The sequence below is a fragment of the Pelobates fuscus genome, chromosome 2, assembly GCF_036172605.1.
Source record: "Pelobates fuscus isolate aPelFus1 chromosome 2, aPelFus1.pri, whole genome shotgun sequence".
NCBI classification, from domain to species: Eukaryota; Metazoa; Chordata; class Amphibia; order Anura; family Pelobatidae; genus Pelobates; species Pelobates fuscus.
In genome coordinates, this window is record NC_086318.1 from 304,148,667 (window position 1) to 304,169,544 (window position 20,878).

At 41.7% G+C, this 20,878-nt stretch overlaps 1 protein-coding gene across 1 annotated transcript in view; it reads left to right on the forward strand.

Annotated features, from left to right (window-relative positions):
* The window catches only part of ROS1 (ROS proto-oncogene 1, receptor tyrosine kinase), a 295,800-nt gene that overhangs the window by 201,247 nt on the left and 73,675 nt on the right, over positions 1-20,878 (forward strand). The window contains exons 32-36 of the mRNA XM_063441784.1: positions 8,245-8,328; positions 8,696-8,831; positions 12,936-13,098; positions 15,098-15,162; positions 16,501-16,633. Of these exons, the coding sequence (XP_063297854.1) occupies positions 8,245-8,328; positions 8,696-8,831; positions 12,936-13,098; positions 15,098-15,162; positions 16,501-16,633 (581 nt within the window). The remainder of the gene's footprint in view (positions 1-8,244; positions 8,329-8,695; positions 8,832-12,935; positions 13,099-15,097; positions 15,163-16,500; positions 16,634-20,878) is intronic.

The following is a 20,878-nucleotide window of genomic DNA, read 5'->3' on the forward strand; positions in this document are numbered from 1 at the left end:
TCTTTAGGATTCTATGACTTCAGGAGGCCAACTTATTTTTGGTGGGGTGGAGGAAACACTTTGTCATTGGACTCAGGTAGCACATGATATTGAGCCAGTCCTAAATTGGAATTTTATACCAAGTACACAGGGCCGGCGCGTCCATAAGGCGGCACAGGCGGCCGCCTTAGGGCGCACCGGCGCTGGGGGCGCAAAATTCCAGTGACCGGCAGGAGGGAAGTGCTCCCTGCTGCCTGGTCACCTCCTGGATCCCCGGAGCGGAGCGGCGTGCGGCACAAGTTGATTAGGAGGCGGCGAGGGAGCTCTCTGATCTCTCTGACCGGCTCCCTCGCGCGCCTTTTGCTGATGCCGCGGGAGCCGGAATATGACGTCATATTCCGGCTCCCGCGGCATCAGTAAACAGCCTGCGAGGGAGCCGGTCAGAGAGATCAGAGAGCTCCCTCGCCGCCTCCTAATCAACTTCAGCCGCACGCCTCCCAGCAGCCCCACTGGACCACCAATGAAAGACCCACGCCAGCACTCCAGGTAGGGAGGCTGGGTGGGAAATTTAAATTTAATTTAGATAATTAATTACTGTGTGTGTATGTTTGTGTGAGTGAGTGTGTGTGTGTGTGTGTGTCTGTCAGTGTGTGTGTGTCTGTCAGTCAGTGTGTGTGTGTCTGTCAGTCAGTGTGTGTGTGTCTGTCAGTGTGTGTGTGCATGTGAGTATGTGTGTGTTCGAGTATGTGTCTGTGAGTTTGTGTGTGTGTGTGAGTATGTATTTTTCTGTAAGCCTGTCTGTATGTATGTATCTGTATGATGGTATGCCTCTGTATGTATGTATGTGTCTGTATGTCTTGTACGTATGTTTCTGTATGTCTCTGTATGCATGTATGTAACTGGATGTATGTTTGTCTCTGAATGTCTGTATATATGTATCTGTATGTATGTATGTAACTGTATGCCTTTATGTCTCTGTATGTACGTATGTGTGTGTCTCTGTATGCCTGTATGTCTTTGTATGCATGTTTCTGTATGTATGTATGTGTCTGTATGACGGTATGCCTCTGTATGTGTCTGTATGACGGTATGCCTCTGTATGTATGTATGTGTCTGCATGCCTGTATGTCTCTGTATGTATGTTTCTTTATGCCTGTATGTCTGTATGTATGTGCCTGAATGTCTTTCTATGTATGTTTCTGTATGCCTGTCTGTATGTATGTGTCTGTATGACGGTATGCCTCTGTATGCATGTATGTCTTTAAATGCCTGCATGTCTCTGTATGCATGTATATCTCTGCTTGTATGTCTCTGACTGTATGTGTCTGTATGTCTCTGTATGATTATTTCTGTCTTTGTATGACAGTGTACCTGTATGACTTTGACTGTGTGACTGAAAAATGATGCCTGTGTGCCTGTGGCTTGGGAGGAAAGACACACAGGTGAAGATGCATTTTTTTTTTAATGAGGGTTGGGGCGCCAAAATGCATCTTCGCCTGTGTAACTAAAAATCCTAGCACCGGCCCTGCAAGTACAGTCAAGATCTAAGAAGATACGTAGCTGTGGATAGCAGGCAGATATATGATAGACAAGTACTAATTGATAAAACAATAGATTACCTGTGACAGCAAAAAAGGGGTACTCTATACACAAGGGAGGGAAGTAAACAACAATAGTGTGATATTGTAACTTTGAAGTGAATGAAGAAAGTAAAATATTTTATTATTCAGTTCAAGGTTATAATATCATTCCATTGGTCTTTCTTCTCTCCCTTGTGTATTATTATATATTCATTACTGAATATCACAGAATTCACTCATTAAACACATGTATCCATAAGTGGGGATTATAATGCTGCATGCTATCGAGTCTGGAGCTGGTTAGTAGTGGAAAGTGAACATTCTGGACTGTGTCCCCTCGACTTTTTATATATCTGACATTAAGCGCATCCTCTTGTATAAGTTGCTGTGGATACCCATTGCTGTGAAGATGGACACATGAGGAGATAGAATATATTTTGAATGGTTAATCAAGGTCTTCACACTGAAGAATTTGGATAGTACACCATTATTTTCCATGTGACTGGCACCCAGAGTACACCCATTTTCCTTCTGATACCATTTTAGGAAACCGTACTTGTCTATTTATCCATCCTTGTACTTGTATCCCCACACACAGAGTCATTCGCTATGCTGGAAACAATGTGGTCAGTGGTGTATTTTGGATCTGTGCTGCCCTAGGCATGACAGAACTCAGGCACCCCGTAATTTATATTTGCCCAACCTCTTCCTGTCAATACCATACCTCTTCCTGTTAAAGACTAACACACACACTCTGACTGACAGGCACACACTCTCAGATACACTGACATACACACACAATGATGCGCGCACACACACACACACACACTCACTGACATACACACACACTCACTCACTGACACACACCCATTCACAGAAACACACACTGACAGACATACACAATCACTCAGACACACACACACACACACACATATTCACATTTACTGACAGACACACACTGACACACACACACAATCACTCAGACACACAGGCTCCCTCAAGGACACACACTGACAGACATACACACACTGACAGGCAGACAGACACACACACACACACTGACAAACACACACAATCACTCAGACACATCAAATATTCACTGACAGACACACACAGTCACCCAGACACAAAGGCTCTCTCACAGACACACATTGACAGACACACACACACACTCACTCACTCACAGACACAAACACTCACTCACAGACACACACAATCACTCAGACATACACTGACAGACATCCACTCACTCACAGACATACACACACAGACATGCTGACAGACATACACACACACTGACAGCCAGACACACACACACTGATAGCCAGCCAGCCAGTCATACACACACACACACATTTCTCCCCCAACACTTACAGATTATTTTAAAATTGAAATTCACTCAGCCCCCCTACATTTGGGAGAGCTGGGTGGATTTTTTACCCGGGGTCCAGTGGGGCTGCTGGCCGGGCTGTTGTGAAAGGCAGGTGTGCAGGCAGTCGGGCAGCTCTAACTGCTCAGCTCATATTCTGGCTCATGGCTTCACTCTGCGGTGTGCCTGCCACCAGGCTAACAAGGTATTTGCCTGGACATTTGGGGGCGGTGTTTTTTGCCACACCCTGGAAAGTGCCGCCCAAGGCAAATGCCTTGTGTGCCTTATGGCAAATACAGCACTGGGTCACAGAGTAGCTATTTTAGGTTCAAGAGGGTGACTTGCATGACGTGTCTGATCATGTTGTACACATATTTGGAAGGCTGAAAGTGACAAGGTGTTAATAGGCAAGTTTGCATAATGGGTTATGTTTATGGTGTTTTGAATATATTTTTTATCATTATGTAGGACAATACATGGTTGTATTCTGTTTCCCTACCAAAAAAAAAGCAAAACACCTCAAATATGTTTCCTATGCAGTGTCCCATTACATTTCCTTTGCAGTTCCGTCCCTCTGCTGCTTTTCACTGATAAATAATAATTATAATCATACGAAAAAAAATCAAATAGTACTTGCACTCGATCACACCTTAGGTGCAGGTATCTGGGTCACCTCTAAAGACCCACAATGAAATAGTAGAAAATACCAAAATGATCCCGCACTCAATTTTATAACAAAACAGAAAAAGGTTAGTTTATTGGCGCAACATATATATAGGTATAGGTATAGGAAAGAGTGCTAATTTATCCTATGTAAAGATAAATATATATCCCAGTTAACATAACTAGTCCACCAAATGGCAATTTGAAGGAAAACAACATCTCAAACGCGCAGCCCCGTATCTGCCTACCTCCATCCTGCTGCTACATGCTGCTTCATCCTGCTACTACATAAGGAACTCCTACAGACAAAGTGAAAGAGACCTACAGTGGATGAATCCATCCTTTTCCTACTTTCAGGAGAATTTATACTTTATGATTGTCCACCAGAGGCCTCCTTGTATACTTTTGGGTGAGATCTAACCTAGACTTGCAGAATGCTTTTATGATTTTTTTGAATACAAATATTCAATTGCATACTGATTTTTTATTTTTTATTTTTTTTCTGTATTGGATCTACTACCAAAATACACTCAGGATTGGGAGAGATTATTGACACTTTAAGTATACTTCAGGAACTCTGTTGCACAGATTACTGACATCTGTGTGCCCTCTATATATCCTAGTTATTTGCTTTGTGCATAAGAACTGTTGGCAGGCAGTATTGTATATGTATATTTGTTTGTACTTTGGTGTATAGTTATAATATTTATGGTGATTTGGCACTAAGCACTTTAAGTAATGTTTTGCACTTGGTGGACTAGTTATGTTAACTGGGATATATATTTATCTTTACATAGGATAAAGTAGCACTCTTTCCTTTGCCTCTATGTTGTGCCAATAAACTAACCTTTTTTTATAAAATTGAGGGCGGTATCATTTTGTATTCTCCAATTATAATCATGTTATTTTTTATTTCCTATTAGGCAGGTGCTTCACAAAAAAGCAATCTTATGAAAACTGTTCAAGTCCACAAGTGGCAGCTGGGAGGGGGTACTAAAGAACAGATATTTGCTGTACGTCCCTCTATTAGTTAAGTAGGATGATGGAATCACGTTGAATACCTGGCTATGCTTTTATCGAGATCCTAAAGAGAAGCAGCTGCACTGTTCGTAGATTGAGAGGAGAAGATATAAGAGAGAGGCAGGAATAGGACATGACTCATGCCCCCACCTCTCTGTCAGTTTAGGGGTCATCAAATATCTCTTTGGGCTCAAGCCCCAGATATTTCTGGAGCCAGGCAACACCCCTGATAATATTATTATTATTATTATGCCATTTCCAACTAATGTGTTGTGTAGATAATTAGAGGTAACAATTCATTAACATTGTTAAATATTGCTTGCGTAGGCAAACTTGAAAATGTTAATTAGGTTGGATCCATCTAAAAAAAAATCTAATAAATCCTAAATCAGTATATTCACAACATTCAGATATGAAAAAGATGCTCAGAAAACAAGACATTTTTTATAGTCACAACTGTATGAACAAGAATAACAAATCAAACAAAACACTCAGATTAGAAGCATGGTTAACCATGGATCATACACTTACCTCCAACCTACATTGCAAATAAACAGAGACAGAGCAGGCTGTATGGAGATTTTGAAGATAATCCGCTTAATGATGATACATCAGCTTAACTTCCTTTATCTGTATGAAACACTCTTTATGACCAAGCTAATGCCTTTCGTAATTTGCCAGTGCCGTTCATGTATAAACTCTTTCTAGTTACCAGGCAGGCTTCAGATATCCCAGTAGGAATTGTCAGAGAGGTTATAATAATCATATAAAAGTATTTACCAGAAAAGTATATTTAGCTTCCGTAGCTCTCAAGATAGTTCTGTATTCTATATGGTATTATTACTAATCTTGTGCGTGGCAGAATTGCTTTGTTCTTTTAAACAAACTTCGATGAATTAGAAATTTTGTTTGGGATGTCCGACGCTCAACAAGGTGACAGTTCAGTTAGTTCGGCGGCGCGAGGATTAATCATGTTGCTGATGACCAGCTCTCGCTAGCCGGCTGCCACAATTAAATTCAATAAAAATAAATTTATTAAAAACCTACAAGGGTCAATATAATCCTCGTATTAGTATAAGGGAGTTATAAACTCTCCCTTATGCACCAGCGTGCAGGGCATATCTACTAAACAGCAGCTGCTCCTGCAACTAAAACTAGCAACTTACTTATATTCAGCCAACCAATTAAAGCACTATGGCTGAGATGGAATTATGTGAGAAAGCCCTTAAAGGGACACTAGAGTCAACATATAAAAGCAAGAAAGACAGGTCCCCCAGCCTTCTTTCTTGCTTTTATATGAACTTGCCATAAAAAAAAAAAAAATCAGAGTAAGTTTTAATAATAAAACTTACCTCCGTTCCAGCGCCGAGCTGCCCACTAGGCCACGCCCCCTTTTTAAATCAAAATGACGAAATTGCAGGGCCCAATAGGCCGCTTCTCCTTGAGAAGCGTCATCGCGATGTGGTGCGCATGCGCGGCTTCGCGCTGCACAAGTCGCATTCTTCATAGAGCGGCATCGAATGCCGCCCTATGAAGAAACTCAGCGCTCAACTGTGCATGTGTGCGGAATGCGCGTTCGCGAGCTGCGCTGTCTGACAGCTCAGCTCACTTTCTATACCCGCCCCCCTCCTCAGCCAATCTGTGTGTTTGCATGTTTGCATAGAAACCCTATATATAGAGATCTCTCTCTCTATATAGTGTTTCTATGCAAACACACAAGTAGTAAAAAATTAAAGACACCCATCCTCATCATCCATATCCATCCATCCCCATCATCCATCCATCCACATCATCCATATCCATCCCCATCATCCATATCCATCCATTCCAATAATCCATATCCATCCCTATCATCCATCCCCATCACCCATATCCATCCCCATCATCCATCCATCCCCATCATCCATATCCATCCCCATCATCCATATCCATGCCCATCATCCATATGCATCCCCATCATCCATATCCATCCATTCCCATCATCTATATCCATCACCATCATCCATATCCATCCATTCCCATCATCTATATCCATCCCCATCATCCATATCCATCCCCATCATCCATATCCATCCATCCCCATCATCCATCCCCACCATCCATATCCATCCCCGTCATCTATATCCATCCATTCCCATCATCCATATCCATGCCCATCATCCATATCTATCCCCATCATCCATATCTATCCAGTCACCCACCCACACTCAGTCACCCACTCACCCTCAGTCACCTACCCACACTCAGTCACCCACCCACACTCACTAAATAAGTTTACTTACAGTTTGAATCCTCCCCTCCTCCTCGGTCTCCGGTCTTCAGCTTGTACACTCAAGCCACTCCCACGCAGACGAGATGCTCGTGCACAGTGGTGCCAGAGCTGCCCTGAGCTCTGCTGACGGCAGATCTGAGTGGATTGAGGCGTTTTATGCCTTAATCAACTCGGAAGTCCCTCTGGTTCACTCTGAGTGACTGCAACTGGAGGTGTTCCTAGCTTTAAATGTAAACACTGTATTTTCTCAGAAAATACAGTGTTTACATGAGAGAGGCTGCAGGGAGCTATAGTTCTCACCTGAACAACCTCATTAAGCTGAAGTTGTTCAGGTGACTATAGTGTCCCGTTAAAAGGGATTTCCCCACCTTGCAAACTCGTTCTGCATAGAGCCCTCACTGAGTGAAGATGGATTATTTCTACATGCATTTAGATTTTTTTTTAATCTGCTTTTTTTTTACGAATCGGGTCTTTTCTATTTTTAATAGTTGCGTCGGATTTTTATATGTGCTTTTGTTAGGCTGAAGAAAAGAAGATTTAAAAAAAAAGCCTCTAAAGATAAGTATAGCATTTTAGGATGTCCACCCTTATTGATTAATAAAAAGCCACCACCCACCACCTGGTTGGCTGACAGTTGGCTAATAATGAAGCTGGAATCGCGAAACAACCAAAACAACTTAGCCATTCGTTGGTTTGGTTGCTTCAGGATTAGGTCAATGAGATGTTTGGCTCTAAACAAACCTCCATGTCTAATTATTACCCAACTTGACGATATTCATTTTATGGATCTCAGAAGAATGAAATGCTGATTTGGTCATGCTGGGAAAGAAACCTTGAAGTCTGATGTACTGCAGCCGACGCTTTATTCGCTGACCTACCTCACAGTAAACTTTATGAAATATTGCATTAATAAATATATGTTTTATGAATTTTTAAATATATTTTCTATTAAGTCAAATGTGAAAACTGATATTAAAAATATTAAAAGTTATATAATCACCAAGCTGCACTTGCAAATATATAGGCAATCCAAATCTGGAAAATAAAAAGTACTTTTCCTATCAGTGGTCATGAAGTAGTTAATAAAAGGGCCTATAGAGTACAGACTTATCTATGTATATCTTGCCACCCACACCAACCTAATTAACAACACAATCAGACATATGAACACACAGACATACCTTAGTATGCAGATAGACACACAAAGACACAAAGGCACAAAGGCACATACAAACGCACATCTTTACTAATAATTGCCTCTATCTGTATTGCAAATAATGCATATAATGTTTTGGTATAAAAAAAAAAAAATACAAAACTATTAAAATTTAAAACAAAAATGTTTCTTTTCCAATTTTCAGAATCAAGCTCCACTAATGATGTTGTCATAATTCTGGCAATTAGTTTACCCTTACTGTCTGTGATTCTTCTGATTGCTGCTTTTGGTATGTAGCAAATTTTGTCTTCTCAGATATTTATCAAGCTTTGACTTATTGTGCTATAGCATATTTATTATTATATGTAACATATTTTTTAACCCTCTAACACTCTCTAGACCTTTTGTTTCACTTTGTCCAGGTACTGCTCCAGCCTTGGTGTAATGGATGTCAAATTGGTACATTTGAATTTTTCCAGATTAACATGCTTTGACAAAATTTACTGACAGATTTAAAAACAAATACACATAACCAGATTTTGGTTTCTTTTTGCCTTTTGTACTTTGTCTGCCAATTACAAGCAGCTTACATTTTATTGAAAATAATTTTTGCAGCCTTTTAAGTTATGCCTTTTATTTTCTTAATTTTTATTTAGTTGTGTACAAGAGGACGAAACACAAGCATAAACAGACAAAAGAAAAGCCAGTGTTCAGCTATGAGGACAAAGAACTTTCTGCGTTGCGTGGTGTTTCTAAAACTGTTGGTTTGGCAAATGCTTGTTATGCTGTCAGGTAAGTCGTGGAAACAAAGCTCTTTCTTTAACAATTGGCAAACAGTGTAATAGTGAAAATATATATGAAGTTTACATAATACATCATTTTGGGTATGGTCATATTTTAATTTATGTGAATAGGCTCCCTCCTTCGTTCCCATAACACCTACACATTGCCAACATATTGGTGTCTGAACAGATTGACACTTGTCATTCTGTTCCCATAACCTTCTGACATTGCATGAGATGCTCGATTAAAGGAATAAGAATATACTAGCCTTAACAGAAACCTGTCTCTCCCCCTCTGACACTGCTACCGGTGCATCTTTGTCCTTCGGTGGTCTTCAACTTACCCACAACCCAAGAAACCCTAAATTTAAAGGTGGTGGTGTAGGGTTTCTCCTCTCCCCTCACTGCTCCTTTAAACCTCTACCCACCCCCCTTCCCTCTCTTTCCCATCATTTGAAATACATTCAATTCGCCTTTTCAAACCCTTCTCTGCTAACATTGCTGGTATTAATCGTCCCCCTGGTTCCCCTCTTCTCTTCCTTGACCACTTTGCTGCCTGGCTTCCCTATTTCCTCTCTTCTAACATTCCATCCCTAATTCTCGGGGACTTCAATATTCCTATTAACCCACCTTTGACCTCTGCAGCCTCTAAACTACTTTCAATTACTTCCTCCCACAGTTGGCTAATTCTCCCACCCATGACCTAATCTTCTGTTATGCATGTACAGTATCTAATATCTGCAACACTCCATTTCCTCTCTCTGATCACCACCTCTTATTGTTTGCTCTTGTGTACCTCCTCACCCAACAACCTCAGCCTAACCCCCCTCAACTCAGGAGGGACTTTAATTCTCTTGATCTCCAGCAGTTGTCAGCTGATATTGTTTCACGACTGCTGTCCATCCCTTCCCTCTCCTGTCCTTCACTGGCCATCTCCGCATATAACACTACCCTCACCTCTGCCTTGAACGCTGCAGCACCGCTCCAAACAAGCACCTCAAGGAGGACCAGCCCCCAACCGTGGCATACTAAATCAACACGCTACCTGTAAAGATGCTCCCGTTGTGCTGAAAGCTCCTGGAGGAAGTCTCGCACCCAGTCAGACTTTCTCCATTATAGATTCATACTGTGTTCATACAGCGCAGCCCTTGCCCTTGCCAAACAGTCCTACTTTTCCTCTCTCATTAGTTCATGCTCCCGCAATCCCAGGCGTCTCTTTGACACCTTTAATTCTCTTCTTCGCCCTGCTGGGGCCACCCCCGGAACTAACCTTACTGCTGATAACTTTGCATGTTACTTTACTGACAAGATTGAACAGCTAAGGAAAGAATTCTCCCCTCCTTGCCATTCTGTTTCTCAACCACACATAGATCATACCTTTCCTACCCTTCAGACTTTCTCCCGGTTACTGACCAAGAGGTGGCTGCTCTTCTCTTTTCCTCTCGCCCCACCACTTGCCCACTTGATCCTGTCCCATCTCACCTTATTAAATCTCTCTTCACTTGTCTCGTGCCTTCCTTAACGCACATCTTATACTTCTCTCTCTCATCTGGCATTGTCCCTGCTGACCTTAAACATGCCACTGTAGTACCTATACTACAGTGCTAAAAAAAAAACATCCCTCGACCCGTCCACCCCCTCTAACTATCGTCCCATATCCCTGCTCCCTTTTTCCTCAAAGCTTCTGGAAAGACTTGTCTTTACCCGTGTGTCTCATTTCCTCAATTCCAACTCTCTCCTTGACCCTCTTCAATCTAGCTTCTGCCCTCTCCACTCTACTGAGACTGCTCTTATCAAAGTTACTAACGACCTAATCGCAGCTAAATCCAAAGGCCACTACTCCATACTAATTCTTCTTGACCTCTCTGCGGCCTTTGACACCTTTGATCATGCTCTCCTTCTTAAAACTCTTCAATCACTTGGTCTCTTTGACTCTATCTTCTCGTGGTTCTCTCTTATCTCTCCCAATGCTCATTCAGTGTCTCCTTTTCTAATGATACCTCCTCCCCTCATCCTGTCTCGGTTGGAGTCCCTCAAGGCTGTGTCCTTGGTCCCCTTCTATTTTCTCTTTATACTGCCTCTCTTGGCAAACGTATTACCTCTTTTGGATTCCACTACCACCTGTATGCTGATGACACCCAGTTATATCTCTCCTCCCCGGACCTCTCCCCTGCCGTCCTGCAACGTGTCACTGCTTGCCTTTCTTCCATTTCTGACTGGATGTCCTCCTGCTTTCTGAAACGCAATCTCTCTAAAACTGAGCTCCTTGTCTTTCCTCCTCCTAATACTGATCCTCCTCTTTTACTCTCCCTTCAAGTTTGTGGTACCCACATCAGTCCATCCTTGCAAGCGCGCTGTCTTGGCGTCATACTTGAGTCTGGCCTCACCTTTGAGCCTCACATACAGCATGTTGCCAAATCCTGTAGATTCCATCTTAAAAAACATAGCCCGCATCCGTCCCTTTCTTACACAAGATGCTACCAAGGAGCTTGTCCATGCTCTAGTAATTTCCCGCATGGATTATTGTAACCCTCTCCTTATTGGACTTCCCAAAAGCCGTACTGCACCGCTACAGTCCATAATGAATGCTGCTGCCAGACTGATTTTCCTCTCTAGTCGTTTCTCTCACACCTCACCCCTCTGCCAGTCCTTACATTGGCTTCCTCAATGCTATAGGAGTCAATGCAAGGTACTAATTCACACCTATAAAGCACTGATCAACTCTAGCCCCTCTTATATCTCCTAACAGATCCATAGGTATGTCCCTACTCGGTCTCTCCGCTCTGCCCGTGACCACCTCCTGTCCGTTGTCCGCACCCATACGGCCAACTCACTCTTGCAGGACTTCTCATGGGTGGCTCCCTTCCTATGGAATAGCCTGCCTACCGCCATCAGACTCTCCCCTAGTCTTGCACCTTTTAAGAAGTGCCTTAAAACTCCTTAGGAAAGCTTATGGCCTCCAAGACTAACCTCTACCTCACATACCTGTCTCTTGCTCTCTCCTAAAGGGCAGCCCACCTTATTTGACTGCAAATTCCTGTCCTAATGTGTTTTACAACCCACCTCCTATAGAATGTAAGCTTGATTGAGCAGGGTCCAGATGCCCATATAGCGATAAAACACCGGTCAAGTAAGGAGGGTGTTCTATCAAATTTCCCTACCCGTGAAAATCCCCTACCCTCGTCACTTCCGGTGAGGGGAATCAGCTGAATCCTGTGTTGCACATGCGTGCTAGCACTCCTGCTACTCCTCCACAGCAATGTCCTGGAAGGTAAGTAAAACTAGTTTTACACTTTCATTATAGTTAGTGCATTCACTAAGCTTAGTACATTCGACATTTAGGGTTAATGTTAGGGTTAAAATTAGGGTTAGGATTAGGGACTTGTTCATATTTAGTGATATTTCACAATAGGGTAATATCAGTAAATATTGATTTCTCACACTTTATTTTAACCCTTACCCCAAGAGTTAGGGTAAGAATAAAGTGTGAGAGAGGTTAGAATCACTTACCTAACCCTAATTTGAACCCTCACTTAACCCTAAATGTCCCGTGTGCCTAAGCTTAGTGAATGCACTAACTATAATGAAAGTGTAAAACTAGTTTTACTTACCTTCCATGACCTTGCTGTGGAGGAGTAGCAGGGGTGCTAGCACTCATGTGCAGCACAGGATCCAGCTGATTCCTCGAAGTGAGGAGGGTAGGGGATTTTCAAGAGGTAGGGGAATTTGATAGAACAAGGGCTGTTATAGCAGAAGGCATTGGTTATTACATTAGCAGGCTGCATTACATTTGCAACACAGATGTCTAGTTTTAGCCAAGTGACTCTATCAACTGTATGTGGGAATTATACATGTTTCACTTGAGACTATCAAAATGTGTTCAACCAAAAGTTCAGTTAATGATTTGTTTTATGTTTTAGTTTTAACACTCTATTTGGATCAACAGAAAAAGTAGGGTTGTATGAATGATTAAACTAGATGCAGCTGAGGATTTTTTTATTGGTTACTTTCTAAAGGTTTACACTTTTAGCTGGTTTGATACTTCATAATTTGTTTTATAGGTTTTAAATCCAAAATAAAATGTTTGCTTAGGAATTTAGGTTTATTTCCACAGAACTCTTCCTACACAAGTTGAAATGCAAACTTTGCCACAGTTTCCTCGGGAGAGACTTACACTCTGCGTTTTTCTGGGAAGTGGAGCATTTGGTGAAGTGTATGAGGGCAATGCTATAGACATTTTAGGGTCTGATACAGGCATAACAAAAGTTGCAGTGAAGGTAATACATATCCTTTCTACATTGTGTAATTTGAGACATTTATGCTCGTTTTGTAACATTATTTATGCTGATGTCAAATGCATAATTCAAATTCCTTGCAAACCACAATAAGCCATGTTCGATAAAATGTAGATCAGGGGTGCCCAAAAAAATTAAACAACTACAGCTCCCATTATGCTTTGTCACTCTGAAGGCATTCTAAAAGCGTGCAAAGCATCAAGGGAGTTGTAGTTTAGCATAATCTACATTATGGGCACCCCTGATGTAGATCATTGCAAGTCAACATTTTATTGAACTCCCAGAATGCAGTGTTGACTAAAACCTTGGGAATCAACTCAAATTATAGATATTTCCACGCATCAAGTCAACAGATCCCTAACTAAACATAGCTTACTCTAGCAACACAAGTTAGATTAATGTCCCAACATCTCTTATAAGACTCGGATACTAAGCATATGGGTTTATGCTCATTGCATTTGGGTGTGCACCCAGGGTGAAATTACTTGCTAATTTAAAGTTTATTTTTTTTTTAAATACTACATTTCAAAATGAGAAACAAACTATAAATTTTTGCTTCAGTAGCCGTATGTCTAAAGAGATAGTCATGATATTGGAAAGGTGCCAATGAAGTTCTAAACAGGAGACAAGGGGACAATTTGGCTCTGCAAAAGACACCTGACACACTCCGATGGCTAAACACATCATTAGATATCACTTAATTTTCATTTCCATTTGCTTAACAGTTAATTAAATATTTATTATCCAAAACTCTGTGCAAATAAGGTACTTGTAAAGTGAATAAAACATGAATTACATTTAGCAGCTACAACACTCATGTGAGTCTCTCCCTGTCTTCACATAAAAACTTGCTATATACAAAGTAGACTAAGTGATTATCACTAGCACCAGTGAAAATAATGGACCGCTTAGGAGAAATCACTTATCCTTATACAATAAGACAAAAAGAGAAATATGTGTAGTATATTTTAGTATACCAGTGTATATATAAATGTATATGCTACACACTCAGATAGGATAGAGTCAGATAGGTACAGGCTCAAATCACAAAGGCAGATGTGTTCTTAGGTGACACTGACCCTCTTTACTAGAAGTGGCTGCTTCTGTCTTTCTATTATTTCTTTGAGTGGATCTAGGCAAAGATAGAAGAGGGTCAGTGTCACCTAAGAGCACATCTGCCTTTGTGATTTAAGCCTGCCCTTATCTGACTCCATCCCATATGAGTGTATAGAATATATATATATATATATATATATATATATATATATATATATGCACAATGATATACTAAAAAAATACTACTCTATAATATTTCCCTTTTTGTGTAGTCTTTGCTGTACTACATACCCCTTATTGTATATGGGCAAGTGATTTCTCCTAAGCGCTCCACTGTTTGCACTGGTGGTAGTGATAACCACTCTCCACCCAGTGGGACTTCAGATATCTGCTTGTGCAAACTGAGTAGTGATTGCCAGTGATAAAGGGGCAATCTTAAATATACACATTGCGTCTCAGATCACTTGCTCCCGCTCCCAGCACTTGTGAGTGGCAATCCGCACTGGAGAAGAGCAGCTGCAGCAGCTATCACTGCTCTTGCCCTCGCCAGCCGGGTCTTCAGAGAAGCCACCCACATTGCTAGATACACAGAGCTAAATAAGAAGCCTAACCTCACACAAATAATACAAACATCCCCTCACACACAATCACCACAAACACAACAACACTGACAATTCACGTACACGCACACTACCCCACAAGCAGCCGCACATGCAATACTGCAAGCAACCCTACACATACACACACCAAACAAGCCCACATTCATATGTATCATACACAATACCACAAACTACTCATGAAGATATACTATATAACAGCCCACATATGCACAAACACAACGCTACAAAGCAACTGCAGCACCAATAAATAACACAAGCAGTATAGAGTAACAATGACAATCCATGTTTTATCTCTGTATGTACAGACCTTGAAGAGTGATGCAACAGACCAAGAAAAGTCTGAATTCCTGAAAGAAGCACACTTAATGAGGTATATGTGTCCAAAACACGGATCCCACTTATATATTCCCATTTGTAATGTTAAACACTCCTGCTTATTATTACATGCATATCATTGTCTTTACTATAATTGTTTTTGAATTACAATTAGACTGCAGTGCTAAGATTGCTTTTATTCTTTTTTTGCACGATATATTGAGCATGCATTTGGGTTAAGAGAGGCATAGTGTTAGGGGGTGCATACCCCTAAAGAGCAAACATATTTAATGCATGCGTCTTCTAATCCAAGCCCCCATTTGACTATAAACCTAATCTATTGCTAATCTAGGGCTTTCCATACCTTATCTTCTGTAATGGAAAAGGATTAAAAGAACACTATGGCGTTAGTAATGCAAATGTGTATACCTAATGTTATAGTGCCATTGTGGCTGCTAAGGTCCCTGGCCTAAACCTGCAGAGAGTAAAAAAAAGATGGTTTTACTGCAGTTTATTCCTCACAGGATCCGACTACACTGCTGGCCCTACCTCCTTGGCTGATGTCATCGAGACCTCAATGATCTTAGACAAGTCAATGCTTTCCAACAGAAAAAGCATTGGGAGCCTATTGGACATGCGCAGCAAAACTCCAGCAAATATCTGGTTGGATCAGTGTGGAAATAGCAAAGTTTTACTTTACAATTTTGGGAGAAGATCCTTTATTGGCTGTCTGAGTGTCAGTTACCAGAGACATTTAAATCCTGAAATGAAAACATTGCCATCCTGCAGAACCACAATGTTTTCAGCTGCAGGGTTACAATGTTGAGGATATGGCACCCAGACCACTTCATTGAGATAAAGTGGTCTGGGTGCTTATAGTGTCCCTCTAACGCAAGAGATAGTTTGCTGTAGCAATAATGTTTAACTGCAGTGTAATGACATTCATCATTATTAGAGGAACTATAATAACATTTAGTTGTTTAACGTCAACATTTTTATGTCACTACTTATTATGTCTAACTATCCTTATCTCTTACTCAAGTGTCAATCTGAGATTTATTATTTTTTCCGATGATAGAAAAAGACAATACACAGACAATCTGAAAATGTGTAGATCATATTTGTAGATATTAGCAATGCAATAAAAATAAAATGTGTAGTAAAATATCAAATGTAAGTGTTCTCAAGCACTATTGACATTTACAGTTTTGGCTAATTGCATGAGTAGAAGCACAATTTCTCCTTTCACATTTTCTTTCCAGTAACTTACATTATCCCATGAAAGGGAATTTCAAAGGCTCAGACCATGCAAATAAGATATTTTTGGGGATTTATTTTTTTAGTTATTTATCATAGTTTAGTTATCTTAGTTTTCTTGTAATAACATTCACAGCCAGTTTGATCACCCAAACATCCTGAAACTGCTCGGAGTTTGCCTTTTCAATGAGCCTCAGTACATTATCCTGGAGTTAATGGATGGCGGAGATCTGCTTTCATATTTACGAGGAGCTCGACCAGATCCACCTGTAAGTATGTGAATGTGTGTACATGTGTGTATACTGATAAAGGTTTTATCTGTAAACTGAGAAATACATTTTTTATTTTTTTTAAAGTAATAAAAGTGACATTTTACAAAATGTGGCAATGGGTTGGGAGTGCTAACTGTACACTGGGTTCTTGATCTTTGCTGTCAAACACTGGGTATTTAAGAGGTCTTTATAGGAGGTGCAGGGTTATTTAGTTTTATATATATATAAAAATCTCCAACCTCTGGCACTCAAACTGTAAAACGTAATCTCCAGTAACCGAACCCGGGTGCCTCCCAGCAATAGTATAATTGAAATGAAGACAGGAGCAGTGAAGCATTGTGCAAGTCTTACTACATGGAGGATAAAGGAAAAAAATCATGAAACAAAGGCAATAATCAGCTGTACATACTGCTACATTACAGAGACCAAGGCTGATAAATACACCGAAAAGGCAGAATAAAGTGCCTACAAAATGTGTGAGTGTGTGTGAAGTGTGTAAACGTGAAAAAAAATCTATAACTACCTAGCACTAAAAGTGTAATAAAGGTGAGTGAGTGTAAAGTGTGCAAATGTGAAGAAAATAGAGTAAAAACAGAGGATGAAAGATACTGTGAAAATGAGAGTGTGAGTGAATAAAAGCAAGTGAACAAATAGAGCCACAGCAAAAAAGGGACCCTACAGTGTAACATGTCAGTAATACATAATCCACCTAAATCTGAAAAGGCATCGCAGTGATCAAACTAAATGACTATGTAAAAATATATGTAGTAGATGTTAAATCCATGCTAAAAAGCATGAGACAATTAGAGAAAAGCCATCTATCTTACCGATACAGAATATATATCTACTCTTGAGAAAATAGGCTGAACCTACACAAATATGTCCGACATAAACACAAATAATTGTCATTTAACGTGTATCCAGAAATGAACTAAAGGGAATATACTCATTGAGGCCTTTTGGTTGGATAGTGTCCAATTGCTTAATCCAAAACGTTTCTCTTTGCAATAATAATCTCCAACGATCTCCACCTCTGGGTAAAACGGGTATCATGTCAATCGCAATAAATTTTAGTGTTGGTAACCTGTGATTCAGCTGCAGAAAATGCTTGCCCACGGGTTTGTCAATCTTCCCATCTCTGAAAGCTGTAGTGATAGCCGATATATGGCCTCTTATCCTGTCCCTGAGTGTCAAGTCAGTCTTGCCCACATAGAATAAACCACATGGGCAGGAAATTAAATATACCACATGGTCAGATAAACATGAAATGTAATGGGTGATCTTGTACCACTTGCCGGAGTGTGGGTGCACAAAGGACGATCCTGTTAGCATATGCCCACAAGTCACACATCCTGGACATCAAAAACATCCCTTCCTCTCTGATATGTTAGGGACCATTTTTTCACGTGGTAAATTCGTTCTCATTAACAAGTCTTTCAGGTTCTTATTTCTGACGTAAGACACCCTGGAGTATTAGAGAAAACTGAACTCAAAGTAGTATCCGTAGATAAAATCTCCCAATGTTTGTTGATGCTTTGGGTAATGTTATCACTGGCTGAGTGGTATCTCATAGGAATAGTAGTTCGAGCAATCTCAGTACTGCCTTTTCAATGAGCCTCAGTACATTATCCTGGAGTTAATGGATGGTGGAGATCTGCTTTCATATTTACGAGGAGCTCGACCAGATCCACCTGTAAGTATGTGAATGTGTGAACGTGTGTGTATACTGATAAAGTTTTTATCTGTAAAGTGAGACATACATTTTTTTTTATTTGAAAGTAATAAAAGTGACATTTTACAAAATTTGGAAATGGCCTGGGAGTGCTAACTGTACACTGGGTTCTTGATCTTTGCTGTCAAACACTGGGTATTTAAGAGGTCTTTATAGGAGGTGCAGGGTTATTTAGTTTATATATATATATATAAAAAAACAATTTGAATTCTGGCACTCTGCCCAATCAAATATATTAACAACCATAGATAAACTAGGGTGCTACCCAGCGCTCAATATATAACTATATAAGAAATGACGAGAGCACTCTCTGGATTTGCTAAAATAAATAAATGTGTGTATTCAACTTCGCATAAAAAAATAAATCAACGTTTCAACCACGATATGATCTTTAACAAGATCTTGATAAAGATCATATCGTGGTCGAAGCGTTGATTTATTTTTTCATGCAAATTTTAAAAATACAGGGTATAATATGATCCTGCTCACGTTTAGTAGAGCTTAAAACCAGCTCTAGTATGAATGGCATACAGTGGTACAATCCCCACTTATAGGATACGTGAAGAGGTGTGAATATCTCAGCAGTATGTAGACCATAAAAGGGTAAAAGAGACTGCAAATAGTGCTCACTTGAATTTATTTGGAGTAATACTCAACAGAAATGATAAAATCTGGATACCAGGCAGTAGTAGTAAAAGGTATAGAAAAATAAAAAATAAAAAAAAGATGACCCAATCAAATATTTAAAAGTAGCCAAAATACATTTATTGAAGAATACATTTATTAAAGAAGTAAAATCTACACTACATCAGGTTTGCTGCCCCGTAGTGATGTCGTGAACATAAAATTTTTGGTTCGCGAACGCGAACTTCCGCAAATGTTCGCGAACGGGCAAACCGGGCGAACCGCCATAGACTTCAATAGGCAGGCGAATTTTAAAACCCACAGGGACTCTTTCTGGCCACAATAAAGCACGTAAAATAAGGGGACAATGACCTACTAAATAACAATAAGGGGGGGGGACCTACCGTCCTCCCCCCCGGCCCCCACCCCTGAGCAGTGGGTGGGGGCCCTAAAAAACAATAAGGGGGCACCTACTGTCCTCCCCCCGGCCCCCACCCCTGAGCGGTAGGTGGGGGCCCTAAATAAAGAGAGGGGGGACCTACTGTCCTCCCCCCGGCCCCCACCCCTGAGCAGTGGGTGGGGGCGCTATATAATAATGGTGGGGGGGAACCTACCGTCCTCCCCCCGGCCCCCACCCCTGAGCGGTGGGTGGGGGCGCTAAAAAAAGAATAAGGGGGACCTACTGTCCCCCCAGCCCCCACCCCTGAGCAGTGGGTGGGGGCCCTAGATAAAGATAGGGGTGGGACCTACTGTCTCCCCCTGGCCCCCACCCCTGAGCAGTGGGTGGGGGCCCTAAATAAAGATAGGGGTGGGACCTACTGTCCCCCCAGCCCCCACCCCTGAGCAGTGGGTGGGGGCCCTAGATAAAGATAGGGGGGGGACCTACCATCCTCCACCCGGCCCCCACCCCTGAGCGTTGGGTGGGGGCCCTAAATAAAGATAGGGGTGGGACCTACTGTCTCCCCCTGGCCCCCACCCCTGAGCAGTGGGTGGGGGGCCTAGATAATAATGGTGGGGGGACCTACCATCCTCCCCCCGGCCCCCACCCCTGAGCAGTGGGTGGGGGCGCTATATAATAATGGTGGGGGGGAACCTACCGTCCTCCCCCCGGCCCCCACCCCTGAGCGGTGGGTGGGGGCGCTAAAAAAAGAATAAGGGGGACCTACTGTCCCCCCAGCCCCCACCCCTGAGCAGTGGGTGGGGGCCCTAGATAATAATGGTGGGGGGGACCTACCATCCTCCCCCCGGCCCCCACCCCTGAGCGGTGGGTGGGGGCCCTAAATAAAGATAGGGGTGGGACTTACTGTCTCCCCCTGGCCCCCACCCCTGAGCAGTGGGTGGGGGGCCTAGATAATAATGGTGGGGGGACCTACCATCCTCCCCCCGGCCCCCACCCCTGAGCGGTGGGTGGCGGCCCTAAAAAAACAATAAGGGGGGATCTACTGTCCCCCCTTGGCCCCCACCCCTGAGCAGTAGGTATGGGCCCTCGATAATAATGGTGGGGGGGACCTACCGTCCTCCCCCCTGGCCCCCAGCCCTGAGTGGTGGGTGGGGGCCCTAAAAAAACAATAAGGGGGGACCTACTGCCCCCCCCCCCCCCCCCGGCCCCTATAAATATTCCCCTGTATAACAATGTTTGGCATTTAGTGAATATTCCCCTATATAACAATGTTTGGCATTTAGTGAATATTCCCCTATATAACAATGTTTGGTATTTAGTGAATATTCCCCTATATAACAATGTTTGGCATTTAGTGAATATTCTCCTGTATAACAATGTTTGGTATTTAGTGATTATTCCCCTGTATAACAATGTTTGGTATTTAGTGAATATTCCCCTGTATAACAATGTTTGGTATTTAGTGAATATTCCCCTGTATAACAAT